This window comes from Gorilla gorilla, chromosome 20 (assembly GCF_029281585.2).
Source record: "Gorilla gorilla gorilla isolate KB3781 chromosome 20, NHGRI_mGorGor1-v2.1_pri, whole genome shotgun sequence".
Lineage (NCBI taxonomy): Eukaryota > Metazoa > Chordata > Mammalia > Primates > Hominidae > Gorilla > Gorilla gorilla.
In genome coordinates, this window is record NC_073244.2 from 15,505,778 (window position 1) to 15,518,928 (window position 13,151).

Here is a 13,151-nt window from a genome sequence, read left to right on the forward strand (position 1 = left end):
ACTTATACCACAAGAGAACCACTCTAAAACCCGTTCCTCTCCATAAGAAAACATGTAACATGAAAATGCACGGACCTCAATTCAGTTTTTTTGGTTTTGTTTTGTTTTTGAGACAAGGCCTCTGTCACCCAGGTTGGAGTCCAATGGCACGATCTGAGCTCACTGCAACCATGACCTCCCTGGGGTCAGTGAGACACCTATCTCAGCCTCCTGAGTAGGTTGGACTACAGGCACGTGCCATCACACCAGGCTAATCTTTATATTTTTTGTAGAGATAGGGTTTTGCCATGTTGCCCGGGCTGGTCTTGAACTCCTGAGCCCAAGTGATCCGCCTGACTTGGCCTCCCGAAGTGCTGGGATTACAGGCATCAGCTATTACACCCAGCTGATTCAGGATTGGTAAATTTACCTGAAGCTTTGGATTACCATTACACTGGCTGGATTAAGAACCACAGAAAGAATCACCAAGAAACAGCCTTAATTGCTGTACATGATATAACAGAAATATTTAAATTTGTACCACTCAGACTGGAACCTGGTTATGCAGCTTGTGTGTGTGTGTATTCCAGGGCCACGTTCGGGAAGTGCCAGTGATGGTTGTCAAGCACAGCAGAATATCATGATCATCCATGTTCACAGGAGTTTTTCTGTTTTCATAGCACATGGGCAAAATGAAACCCCAGAAATAGGTCATACTGCCAATCATAGCAGTTAACTGAGTCAGGCATATATGACTGCTTTGCCAAACAGTGGCATCAAAGACAACATTCGTGGTTCCCACCACCTCTCTGCACTGCCTGATAGTACAAGAGTTCCCACCTCTCCAGGTGAAGGGTTATGGGTGTCCCTCCACGGCCATGAACTCACAGTATCTTAAGTTACTATCTGTTAGTGCAACCTTTCTCCACTCAGACCCTTCTTCAACCCTGACCATTTATCTGAAAAGATCAGGTTTGAAAAGAGGAACAAGAGTATTTTTACATTTTAAAGCTGTATTATAACTTTTACCTTGGCCAGTGTGAGCCACTACAGGTGGACCATGTCTAAAAATATGACAAACCAAAAAGAGAATCTACACTGTTAAAACAGGATTGTCTGAATCCTGAAGGCCCACTTTAGGTCAGTTGTAACCCAGAGGATGTATAGCAACTAGAATGGTGTTGCTATAGGAGAAAGACATACCATGCCAGGAATGAGCAGCGGGGTATAAGAAACTCCCAAAATAGTTCTATAGAACCACCAAGAAAGCCATGTCTCTGACAGGTTTCAGAGAAGCAATTCTGATATTCCATACATGCCCAGTTTCTCATAAGTGTGAATGCCCCTCATATTCACTAAAGGATGAAGAATATAAAAAATTACTTTCCAACATTTATTACCTTCATGAAGTTTTTCTCCACTATAAAATTACAGGTAAACACCAAAGTATTTGGCAAGAATAAAACTTCTGAACATATCTTACGTCAAACATCTTACATAAAAAGGGTTTATCTCCATTCCAAGAACCCAAGGAAACAGTGAAAGCTATTTCTTTCTTTTTTTTTTTTTTGAGATGGAGTCTCGCTCAGTCACCAGGCTGGAGTGCAGTGGCGTGATCTTGGCTAACTGTAACCTCCGCCTCCCTGGTTCAAGTGACTCTCCTGCCTCAGCCCCTCGAGTAGCTGGGATTACAGGGGCATACCACCATGCCCAGCTAATTTTTGTATTTTTAGTAGAGACAGGGTTTCACCATGTTGGCCTGGATGGTCTCGATCTCTTGATCTTGTGATCCACCTGCCTCAGCCTTCCAAAGTGCTGAGATTATAGGCATGAGCCACTGCGCCTGGCCAGTTTTCTATGTTTCTAACATTGTACAGCTTCAGGATGAACTCTTACACAGTGTATTGTCAGCAGATTCCAACAGTTCTCCCACATGCCTTTAACTTTATGGAGCATCATCAGAGTGTAAGTTCTTTCCTATCTTTGAAGTGAACAGGGACAAATGAGCACTTTGACACAGTGCTTACATTGATGTTTTCTCACCAGTGTGAATTACAATGTGACTATTAAGGCATATAGACTTCCAAAAGGATTTTCCTCATTCCTTACATAAAATGGGTTTCTTGGCCAGGCGCGATGGCTCACACCTGTAATTCTACCACTTTGGGAGGCCAAGGTGGGCAGATTACCTGAGGTCAGGACTTCAAGACCAGCTTGGCCAAAATGTTGAAACCCCGTCTCTACTAAAAATACAAAAAATCAGCCAGGTGCAGTGGTGCGTGTCTATAATCCCAGCTACTCGGGAGGCTGAGGCAGGAGAATCGCTTGAACCCAGGAGGTGGAGGTTGCAGTGAGCCAAGATCATGCCACTGCACTCCAGCCTGGGCTACAGAGTGGGACTTCATCTCAAAAAAAAAAAAAAAAACATGGTTTCTCTCCATGGTGTTTCTACACATTCAGTAAGATGAGAAGAATGCCAGGTGCAGTGGCACACGCCTGTAATCCCAGCATTTTGGGAGGTGGAAGCACATGATCACATGAGGTCAGGAGTTTGAGACTAGCTTGGCCAACATGGTTAAATTCTGTCTCTACCAAAAATATAAAAAATTAGCCAGGTGTGGTGGTGCATGCCTGTAATCCCAGCTACTCAGGAGACTAAAGCAGGAGAATTGCTTGAACTTGGGAGGCAGAGGTTGCAGTGAGCCAAGATCATGCCACTGCACTCCAGCCTAGGTGACAGAGCGAGACTCCTCAAAAAAAAAAAAAGAGAGAAGAACTAGTGTTTTCCTACATCCCTTACATTTACAGGGTTTCTCTACAGTGTGAGTTTGTACATATCTAGAAAGATTCAACTGTTCAGGCTTTCTCACATTCCTTACATTGATTGTGTTACTTTCTCCTGTGAATTTTTACATGTTCAGTTTGGCTTGAAGAAACAGCAAAAGTTTTTCCACATTCTTCACATCCACAGGGATTCTCTCTAGTGTGTTTTCAAATGTGCAATACGAGCTGAGAAAGAAGCAAAGGCTTTCCCACACTGGTCACATTCAAAGGGTTTCTCTCCCATATGAGTTCTTAAATGTTGAATACGTCCTGAGGATGTACGGAAGGCCTTCCCACATTCCTTACATTTATAGGGCTTCTCTCCAGTGTGAATTCGCACATGATTAGTAAGATCTGAATGACAAGTGAAGGCTTTCCCACAGTCCTTACATTTATAGGGTTTTATTTCGGTGAGAGTTTTTAAGCGATCATGAAAGCACATGGAATTTCGAAAGGAATTTCCACATGCATTACATTCAGAGGTCTTCTCTGCTGCATGAGTTTTTAAGTGTTGAGTTAGTACACAAGACCTACTGTAAGCTTTTTCACATGCATTACATTTATAGGGTTTATATCCAGTGTGAGTTCTTAAATGATCAACTAGCCTGGAGGAGACAACAAAGGCTTTCCCATGGTCCTTATATTCATAGGGCTTATCTCCAGTGTGTCTTCGTAAATGTTTAGTAAGATCTGAGCGTTCTGTGAAGGCTTTTCCACATTTCTTACATTCATATGGCTTCTCTCCACTGTGTCTTCGTAAATGTTTAGTAAGGTATGAGCGCTCAGTGAAGGCTTTCCCACATTTCATACATTCATAGGGTTTCTCTCCAGCATGTGTTCGTAAATGTTTGGTAAGATATGAGCACTTAGTGAAAGTTTTACCACATTTCTTACATTGATAGAGTCTCTCTTCTGTGTGAGTTCGCATGTGAATACGAAGACAGGCAGAAGAGGTAAATGGTTTCCCACATTTGTAACACTTAAAGGGCTTCTCTCCAGTGTGAGTTCTCAAATGAGCAAAAAGAGATGAGAAAGAAACAAAGACTTTCCCACACTGGTCACAATCAAAGCGTTTCTGTCCTGTGTTACTTCTTCTATCTTCAATAACACCTGAGGATGTACCAAAGGCCTTCCCATATTCCTTATGCTCATATGGCTTCTCTCCATTATGAACTCTCAAATGTCCAAAAAGAGATGGGTAAGAAATAAAGGCTTTCCCACAGTGGTCACATTTAAAGGTTTTCTCTCTGGCGTGGCATCTTATATGTTCAATAAGGCCTGCAGATGTACCAAAGGCTTTACCACATTCCTTACACCCATAGGGCTTCTCTCCAGTGTGAGTTCGTACATGTTCAAGAAAGCCTGACGGCACAGTGAAGGTTTTGCCACAGTGCTTACATTTATAAGGTTTTATCCCAATGTGGGTTTGCATGTGATTATTAAGGTGGGTAGGGTATCTAAAATCTTTTCCACATTCCTTACGTTCATAGGGGTTTTTAATAATGTGTGTTTCAACATTTACAGCATGGCTTGTGGAGTGAGTAAATGCTTCCCCACATTGCTTCCATTCATTGAGTTTTTCTCCACTCTGAGTTTTCCTGTGTGCTTCAAGGTGTGACTGATGAATGAAGGCTTTCCCATAGTCAGTACCTTCAAAGGATTTATCTTGTGTACACTTTCTCTGGACCTGAACATTTAAAATCAGGCGGAAAGATTTTCCATGCTTACTGAACACAGAAACTTTCCTTATGGTAGAGGTTTTATTGTATAGAGAAAAGAGGTCTTTTGCATACTGAATACATTCAGACGTGTTGCCTCTATTTTGAGTACTCATGTTGGTCTTAAGGCATGGATGTTTACAGAAGACATCTTCACATTGCTTACAGTCATAGAGTTCCTCTCCATTTTGGTTTCTTGCCTGTTAACACAGGAATGAACAATAAAGGAAGCATTTTAGCAGACTTATTAATAGATACCACTCTTCTAAGAAACATGATAATTATTATTTTTGCCACTTTTATAACATGCATATAGTTTCTACCTTTTGGATTTCCTTCAACTTGAATAATGGAACCCTACTGTAAGAATCCTATGTCATCTGCTCTAATCTTGGCAAGATTCCTGTAGCTTTTCATGAAGTTATTTTAAAAACTCAAATGTCTAGTTATACATGTCAGAATGAACATTCATGGGAAGTCTTAAGTACCAAGCTTCACACAAGGTATGGGATCTCTCTCCAGATATTTCTCCCCTTGGGTGAATTGGGTGAATGCCACCTCTCCCAAATATCTATCATTTCTGCTGATTTTTTTTTTTTTTTTGAGATGGGGTTACGCTCTGTTGCCCAGGCTAGAGTGTGCAGTGGCATGATCTCAGCTCACTGCAACCTCCACCTCCTGGGTTCAAACAATTCTTCTGCCTCAGCCTCGCAAGTAGCTGGGACTACAGGTGCACACCACTACGCCCAGCTAATTTTTGTATTTTTAGTAGAGATGGGGTTTCACCATATTGGCCAGGCTGGTCTCGAACTCCTGACCTCATGATCTGCCTGCCTCAGCCTCCCAAAGTGCTGGGATTAGAGGCATGAACCACCGTGCCTGGCCATTTCTGCTGATTTCTATAATGCAATACCAGTCTTCTCTGAATGTGAAAAATAAGAAAGTTCTTTTGTTAATCTTACCAACTGTATCCCATTTAATGTTTTTAAACAAAAATTATCTTGCCAAAGGGCTGGCCCATTGGTTTTCAGGCACATTTTCCATTCTGAAATAAAAGAGAAAAATATACATGAGAGTTTACACATGAAATGGTAGATTAAATAAAAAGCAGATAGATTTGAGCAATTTATATATGTCTAAAATTTGGCAATCATATGGGGTCAAGTTTTAGTAATTTTTAAAACAACTTATTCTATGAAAATTAAACACAATGGTGAACAGAAACAATACTATCAGGGAAGGAAAAGTCGGAAAAATTGGAACAAAAGCATACAATAAATCCATAAACATAAAGAAGGTCATTTGTTAGGTATTAGGGAAGTCTGGATAGATGCAAAGCAATGGAGTATGAAAAGTTAAGATATCCCAAAACATCCAAGTCCAGTGGACAGCCTTCTGATTCAAAGGGCATCTTATAAAACTTCATTGTGCTTCCAAACATACTGAGAACTTCTCATGGACCAGGGTTGTTCTTCACAAACACTCACCTTGGAGAACTCTTGGCAGTGTGCTCAACTCTTCCTCTTCCTCCAGCCAAGAGATCAGACTGGGTTTGAAGAGCTGGTAAACTGTACACAGGGAAAGATACACCAATGGAAGAGGCTCATGCAAGAAATGGCAAACTTTTCCATGAAACAGGGACTACGTTTCTAATTAAAGCAGTGAAAAGCACTTAAATTGCATATATCCCATCTTTCTGTTCTCTGAAGACACTGGTTATCTCTGACCTCTGAAATTCACATTCAAGCTTAACCCATTTCCTGTTTGCCCCAAGAAATAAGCACTAGCAGTGAGCTGCACTTTTTCTTTCTAAATGGCAAATGTTAAATACAAATTCTAAAAACCACTAAAACCTTTATTAAAATAGAAACTAATGGAAGCTCAAAGAGAGATCTTGATTCTCCTGGGAAAACTCCCATTCAGTAGTTCTGAACTTTAGAGTGAATTACTCATCTGAATACAGGGCCCCAACAGCAGACTTTTTGATTTAGTACATCGAGTCTGAGAATGTACACATATCTAAGACAGTGATGGTGATGCTACTGACGCAAACTACCATATAAGATTAAAACCCATTAGTACAGGAACTGTCTCTGTTATTTCCTATTTTACTCATTAAAAAAAATCTTTTTTCAGTGTGTATATATCCCACTGTATTCAGATTTGACATCACTAATCCTAGAATACAGTAAGTACATAATTTGTATCTTGTTCCAGAATAGGCTACAAGGGATGATGCCAGACTTACCTACTGAGGACAGGTTCTTGTAGTTCTCCAGCATCACATCACTGTACAGGTTTCTCTGAGTTGGGTCCAGTAAAGTCCACTCTTCCTGGGTGAACTCCACAGCCACACTGTCAAAGGTTACCAGGTCCTAAACCATCAGACACATGCTGATTTGAGCCAAGCAACATCTCCACCAGTGTTGGCTGAAGAATGAGGAAGGGGGACCCAATCCCTGTACAGGGTACTGAGTGCTTCCACTATCTACACCCCAAGGTTCAGTGGCCCTAGGAACTCTTCTATCCACATTCACTCACTGTCAATTTCCTCCAATAACATGGCTGTAACAGAACCTCTTACACAGAAACTTATCAACCATAACTAGACCGGGAGCTCATCTCATTTGATTCCTCTCTACTGCAATACACTCCTGAGCACATGACAAATACTTGATAAATGAGGATATGGATAAATTCCTTAAGAAAAGAACACTTTCATACCCCTTACCATCTGTCCTGGCACCCAGAAAAATAAATATGCAGTTGGCACCAGGAAAATGAACACTAATTCATAAATACAAAAATACTGAGATAATTTCCAGGGTAATTCCTCACCAATATGAGAGGTATGACTTTCTGGGAAAAATTCAACTAGGGTCTATATTTGCTTTAAAGAAGAAAACAGACAGGAGTACCTACAAGAAAATGAGTCTTTGTTGATATCATTACTCCAATTTTAGAAGGATACAACTTTCGCACTAAGTTTAGATCTCCCCAAATTCATCATTATCAGAGCATCTCTCCAGAGACACTGCTCCCTCTTGAGTGAATGCTATTCCTCTCAATTATCTTTTGTGCTTATTTTCTACATTGGAAGTCCCAATATTCTCTGAGTGTGAAAAATAAGAAATACCCTTTCTTAACATTACCGTTTGTATCCCATTAGAAGTTTGTATTTTCCAAAAATCCTGCTGCAGTGCTGAAACACTGGTCTGATGTTTTATTGCCCAGTCTGAAACAAAAACATAAACTGAGGTGTTTTTTTTTTTAAAAAAAAGGTAAAATGAAAGAGTTAAAAATTATAGGCCTCATTCATATTTGTTTTTAAAATAAACATAAGAAAAAAAGAAAGCTAAATTTGAACATTTAGACTGTGTCAAAAAATTGGCAATAATGAGATTAAAGGGTCAAAATTTTAGCTAATTTGCTACAAATTGACTCATTTAGATTTAAAACTAATGTTAAACAGAAAGAATGTTATCAGAAAAGTAGGAAAGATCTGGGCCAAAGCCATATTTCAAAGCAAAGAACTTGAAAAACAAAATATATAGTTTCATAAAATCATAGAAAGTTGGAGTAGATGGAAATTTAAAGAGTATCAGAAATTGAATATTTTCTAACTTCTGAGATAAATGGCCTTAAGCTTGTGAGAGAAGGTGCATCTTAAAAAGTTCCCTCAGAGGGCTGGGTGTGGTGGCTCACGCCTGTAATCCCAGCACTTTGGGAGGCTGAGGTGGGCGGATCACAAGGTTAGGAGATCAAGACCATCCTGGCTAACACGGTGGAACACCATCTCTACTAAAAATACAAAAAATTAGCCGGGCATGTTGGCAGGCACCTGTAGTCCCAGCTACTCAGGAGGCTGAGGCAGGAGAATGGCATGAACCTGGGAGGCGTAGGTTGCAGTGAGCCAAGATCGCGCCACTGCATTCCAGCCTGGGGGACAGAGTGAGACTCTGTCTCAAAAAAAAAAAAAAAAAAGTTCCCTCATTATGTTTCTGATGGTTTGGATGTTAGTTCCCTCCAAATCTCATATGGAAATGCAACACCAAATACTGGAGGTGGGGCCTGGTGGGAGATGTTTGGATCATGGGGGTGGGTCCTTCATGAATGGCTTAGTGACATACTCGGAGTAATAAGTGAGTTCTTGTTCTGAGTTCATGTGAGACCTGGTAGTTTAAAACAGGAGTCTCCAACTCCAGAGCCATGGACCAGAATCAGGCCACAGCACAGGAATTGAGTGGCAGGAGAGCAAGTGAAGCTTCATTTGTATTTATAGCTGCTCTCCATCCTAATTGCCTCCTGAGCTCCGCCTCTTGTCAGATCAGTGGCAGCACTTGATTCTCATAAAAGAGCAAAATCTATCATGAACTGTGCTTGTGAAAGATTTAGCTTGCACGCTCCTTTTGAGAATCTAATGCCTGATGATCTGTCACTGTCTCCCATCACCCCCAGATCCCCAAATGGGACCACCTGGTTACAGGAAAACAACCTCAGGGTTCCCACTGATTCTACATTATGGTAGAATTGTAAATTATTTCATTACGGTAGAGTTATGGTAGAGTTGTATAATTATTTCCTTATATATTACAACGTAATAATAGTAGAAATAAAGTGCACAATAAATGTAATGCACCTGAATCATCCTGAAACCATCTCCCTGCCACCTGGTCTGTGGAAAAATTGTGTTCCATGAAACTGGTCCCTGATGCCAAAAAGGCTGGGGACCGCTGGTTTAAAACACTATGACACCACCCCCAACTTCTCTTTTACTCCCTTTCTCATCATGTAATTTGTCTGCTCCTCCTTTGCCTTCTGCTATGATTGTAAGGTTTCTGAGGCTCTCACCTGAAGCAGATGCCAGAACCATGCTTTCTGTAGAGCCTGCAGAATCGTGAGCCAAAATAAACCTATTTTCTTTATAAATCACCCAGTCTCAGGTATTTCTTTCTTGCAACACAAGAACAGACTAACACAGCTTCCAAACATACTGAACTTCTCACTGACCAAGGTTGTTCTTCACAAATACTCACCTTGGAGAACTCCTTGCTGCAAGGTTCTCAACACTTCCTCTTCCAACCAAGAGATGACACTAGGTTTAAGGAGCTGAAATCCTTTACATAAACAAATGATACATTAATGGAAGAGGCTCAGGCCAGGCACAGTGGCTCATGCCTGTAATCCCAGCACTTTGGGAGGCTGAAATGGGTGGATTACCTTAAGTCAAGAGTTCAAGATCAGCCTAAGATGGTGAAACCCCCGTCTCTACTAAAAATACAAAAATTAGCTGGGTGTGATGGCGTGTGCCTATAATCCCAGCTACTTGGGAGGCTGAGGCAGGAGAATTGCTTGAACCCAGGAGGCAGAGGTTGCAGTGAGCTGAGATCATGTCACTGCACTCCATCCTGGACAACAAGAGCAAAATTGCATCTCAAAAAAAAAAAATAATGGAAGAGGCTCATGCAAGAGATGATAAACTTTACATTATAGAACTATAGTTCTTAGAGAAAGCAGTGAAATTATTTCAAATGGACTAAAACTGAAAATATCTCTTATTTCTGTGCACCCCAAAATTGGCTATCTCTGACCTCTGAAATGCAAATTCATGCTTATGTGCACATTTACAAAGCAATAACCTTTTATTCACAGAAATAAAGTATGTTGTCAAACTCCTGAATGAAGAAAAAAAAGAAAAAAAGTGAAACAAAGAGACCCTTGTATACTTGGAGAATAAAACTACACCAGTGATTCTTAATATTATAGTGCATCAAATTGATGTGGAAGGATAGTTAACACACAGATGACAATCCAAGTGGAGAGTTTCTGATTCAGTAGGTCAAAGGCAGAGACTAAGACTGTACATTTCTAAGGGAGTAACAGCGATGCTGTCGAAACTGGACCACACTTTGAAAACGACCACAGTAATTAAGACCTATTATGGCAGGGACAACGTCTCTGGTGAATTCAGTGTTGAACAAACCAATTCTGGAACACAGCAAGTACACAATGTATATCTCTTCCCTAAGAGGCTGCATAAAATGATGGCAGTCTTACCTACTTTGGCCACATTCTCATAATTCTCCAGCATCACATCTCTGTATAAGTTTCTCTGAACTGGGTCCAGTAAAGTCCACTCCTCCTGGGTGAAGTCCACAGCTGTGTCCTCAAAGGTCACCGAGTCCTAAACCATCACATACATGTTGACTTGAGCCAAGTAACAGATTAACCAGTGTTCACTGAAGAATCAGTTAACAGACCCCAATGCCTATAAAGAGTTGTGAGGTCTCTCATTATCTACCCAAAGCTTAATAATCCCAGGTAAATCTCAGGTATTCCTCTCTCTATCCTTGCTCTTTCACTACTTAACAATTCCAGTTGTATGGCTTTAATGGCACATCTCAAACATGAACTTCTCATCACAAGCAGACTGTGAGTGCTTTCTCAACTTATTTCCCTCTACTAAAAGATATCCCAGAGTACACTGCATCATATACTTGATAAACAGCGATGAATGATTAGCCTTTATTTTTTTGGGAAGCAGGGTCTTGCTCTGTCACATAGGCTGGACTGCAGCGGTGTGATCATGGCTCACTGCAGCCTTGACTTACTGGGCTCAAGTGATCATCCTGCCTCAGCCTCCTGAGTAGCTAGCACTACAGCCATGCGCCACCATGCCTGGCATTTTTTTTTTTTTTTTTTTTTTGTGGAGACAATGTCTCAGTATGTTGCCCAGGCTGGTCTCAAATTCCTAAGATCAAGAGATAATGCCACTCACTTCTCAGCCTCCCAAAGTGCTGAGATTACAAGTGTGAGCCACTGCACCTGGCCAGGATTACCCTTTGAGTAAAGGATGCTTTCATCTTCCTTTCCATCTGCCAGACCACTCAGCAAAATAAGAAACATATATCTGGCACCATAAGGGACAAAATTAATTAACAATTACTGAAATGCTGAAATGCTTTTCAAGGATTATCAGTATGAGAACCTCCACTCCCTGGGGAAATTCAACAAGTGACTCAGTGCTTGAGTGAGTCTTTATTTACTTAAAGAAGCTCTGGAGACACATCTGCCTAGAAGGAAATGTGTTTACCTGGTGATGCAAATATGTCATTTTGTGGAAGTATACATTTTCTGCATACCTGATAACAACTGGTCAGACAGTAAGCCATCTTCCTTTCTGCCTCTGTCTTTTCTTCATGAAGGCAGATTGGGTTCCTAGAAAGACCTGGAAAAGAAAGAAGGCATAAGAGCCCAGACATAATCACAGTTCCAACATTCGCATGCATGGAAGTTATTCCAACCTGGTTCGAAATTCTCTTATAATTCATATAAACTCACATAAATATACATTACATCCATAAAATGCCACTGTACTTCTGTCTAACCTAGAGCAAGAAAAAGGAACTGTGAGCCAAGCTGTCGTAAGTAAAAGTATAATATCCTCATTGCACAGGTAAAGAAACTTTTTTTTTTTTTTCGAGATGGAGTTTCACTCTGTTGCCCAGGCTGGAGTGCAGTGGCACGATCTCGGCTCACTGCAAGCTCTGCCTCCTGGGTTCACGCCATTCTCCTGCCTCAGCCTCCTAAGTAGCTGGGACTACAGGTGCCCGCCACCACGCCCGGCTAATTTTTTCTAGTTTTAGTAGAGATGGGGTTTCACCGTGTTACGCAGGATGTTCTCAATCTCCTGACCTCGTGATCCGCCCAACTTGGCCTCCCAAAGTGCTGGGATTACAGGCATGAGCCACTGCACCTAGCCAGGTAAAGAAACTTAAGACCTGAGGAATGTAAGTCTTTTTGTGCCCATGGTGATATAACTCACAAATGAGATTATGCAGCACCTCTTCTCAAAGTACACACATAAGGGGGCTAACTTACACAACAGCCCTCTCTGGCGCACTTCAACACCTCAGAAAGGAACTACTAGTGTGAATACTAAGGCCTAGAGCCCTGGACTATATATTCTGTATGGGGTACTGATATGGTGTGGCTCTGCGTCCCCACCCAAATCTCATCTTGAATTGTGATAATCCCCACATGTCAAGGGCAGAACCAGATGGAGGTGATTGGATCATGGGGGCAGCTTGCAGCTTCCCCCATGCTGTTTTCGTGATAATGAGTGAGTCTCACAAGATCTGATGGGGGGTTTTTTTTGTTTGTTTTTCTTTTTGAAACAGAGTCTTGCTCTGTCACCCAGGCTGGAGTGCAATGGCGAGATCTCGGCTCACTGCAACCTCTGCCTCCCGGGTTCAAGCAATTCTCTTGCCTCAGCCTCCTGAGTAGCTGGGATTACAGGCATGTGCCACCAGACCTGGCTAACTTTTGTATTTTTAGTAGAGACAGGGTTTCACCATGTTGGTCAGGCTGGTCTCGAACTCCTGACATTGTGATCCACCCGCCTCGGCCTCCCATAGTGCTGGGATTACAGATGTGAGCCACCGCGCCCGGCCAATCTGATGGTTTTATAAGTATGTGGCATTTCCCCGGCCTGCACCCATTCTCTCTGCTGCCACCCTGTGAAGAGGTGTCTTCTGCCATTGATGCCACTCTGTGAAGAGGTGCCTTCTGCCATTGATGTAAGTTTCCTGAGGCCTCCCCAGTCATGTGGAACTGTGAGTTAATTAAACC

General features: G+C 41.6%; 1 protein-coding gene across 4 annotated transcripts in view; it reads right to left on the reverse strand.

The window, feature by feature from the left end:
• Positions 1-13,151, reverse strand: part of ZNF560 (zinc finger protein 560) — a 53,360-nt gene that overhangs the window by 17,802 nt on the left and 22,407 nt on the right. For 2 of the 4 annotated variants that reach the window (XM_019014893.4, XM_019014894.3), the window contains exons 3-10: positions 11,663-11,748; positions 10,578-10,704; positions 9,557-9,637; positions 7,673-7,755; positions 6,769-6,895; positions 6,008-6,088; positions 5,483-5,565; positions 1,359-4,720 (exon numbers count right to left, since the gene is read on the reverse strand). In XM_019014893.4, coding sequence (XP_018870438.2) covers positions 2,960-4,720; positions 5,483-5,565; positions 6,008-6,088; positions 6,769-6,895; positions 7,673-7,755; positions 9,557-9,637; positions 10,578-10,704; positions 11,663-11,692 — 2,373 coding nt within the window. In that variant the 5' untranslated portion in view covers positions 11,693-11,748 and the 3' untranslated portion in view covers positions 1,359-2,959. Of the gene's footprint in view, positions 1-1,358; positions 4,721-5,482; positions 5,566-6,007; positions 6,089-6,768; positions 6,896-7,672; positions 7,756-9,556; positions 9,638-10,577; positions 10,705-11,662; positions 11,749-13,151 lie in introns of those variants that run through there. The other 2 variants (XR_008674141.1, XM_055371696.1) reach the window with 2 other exon arrangements.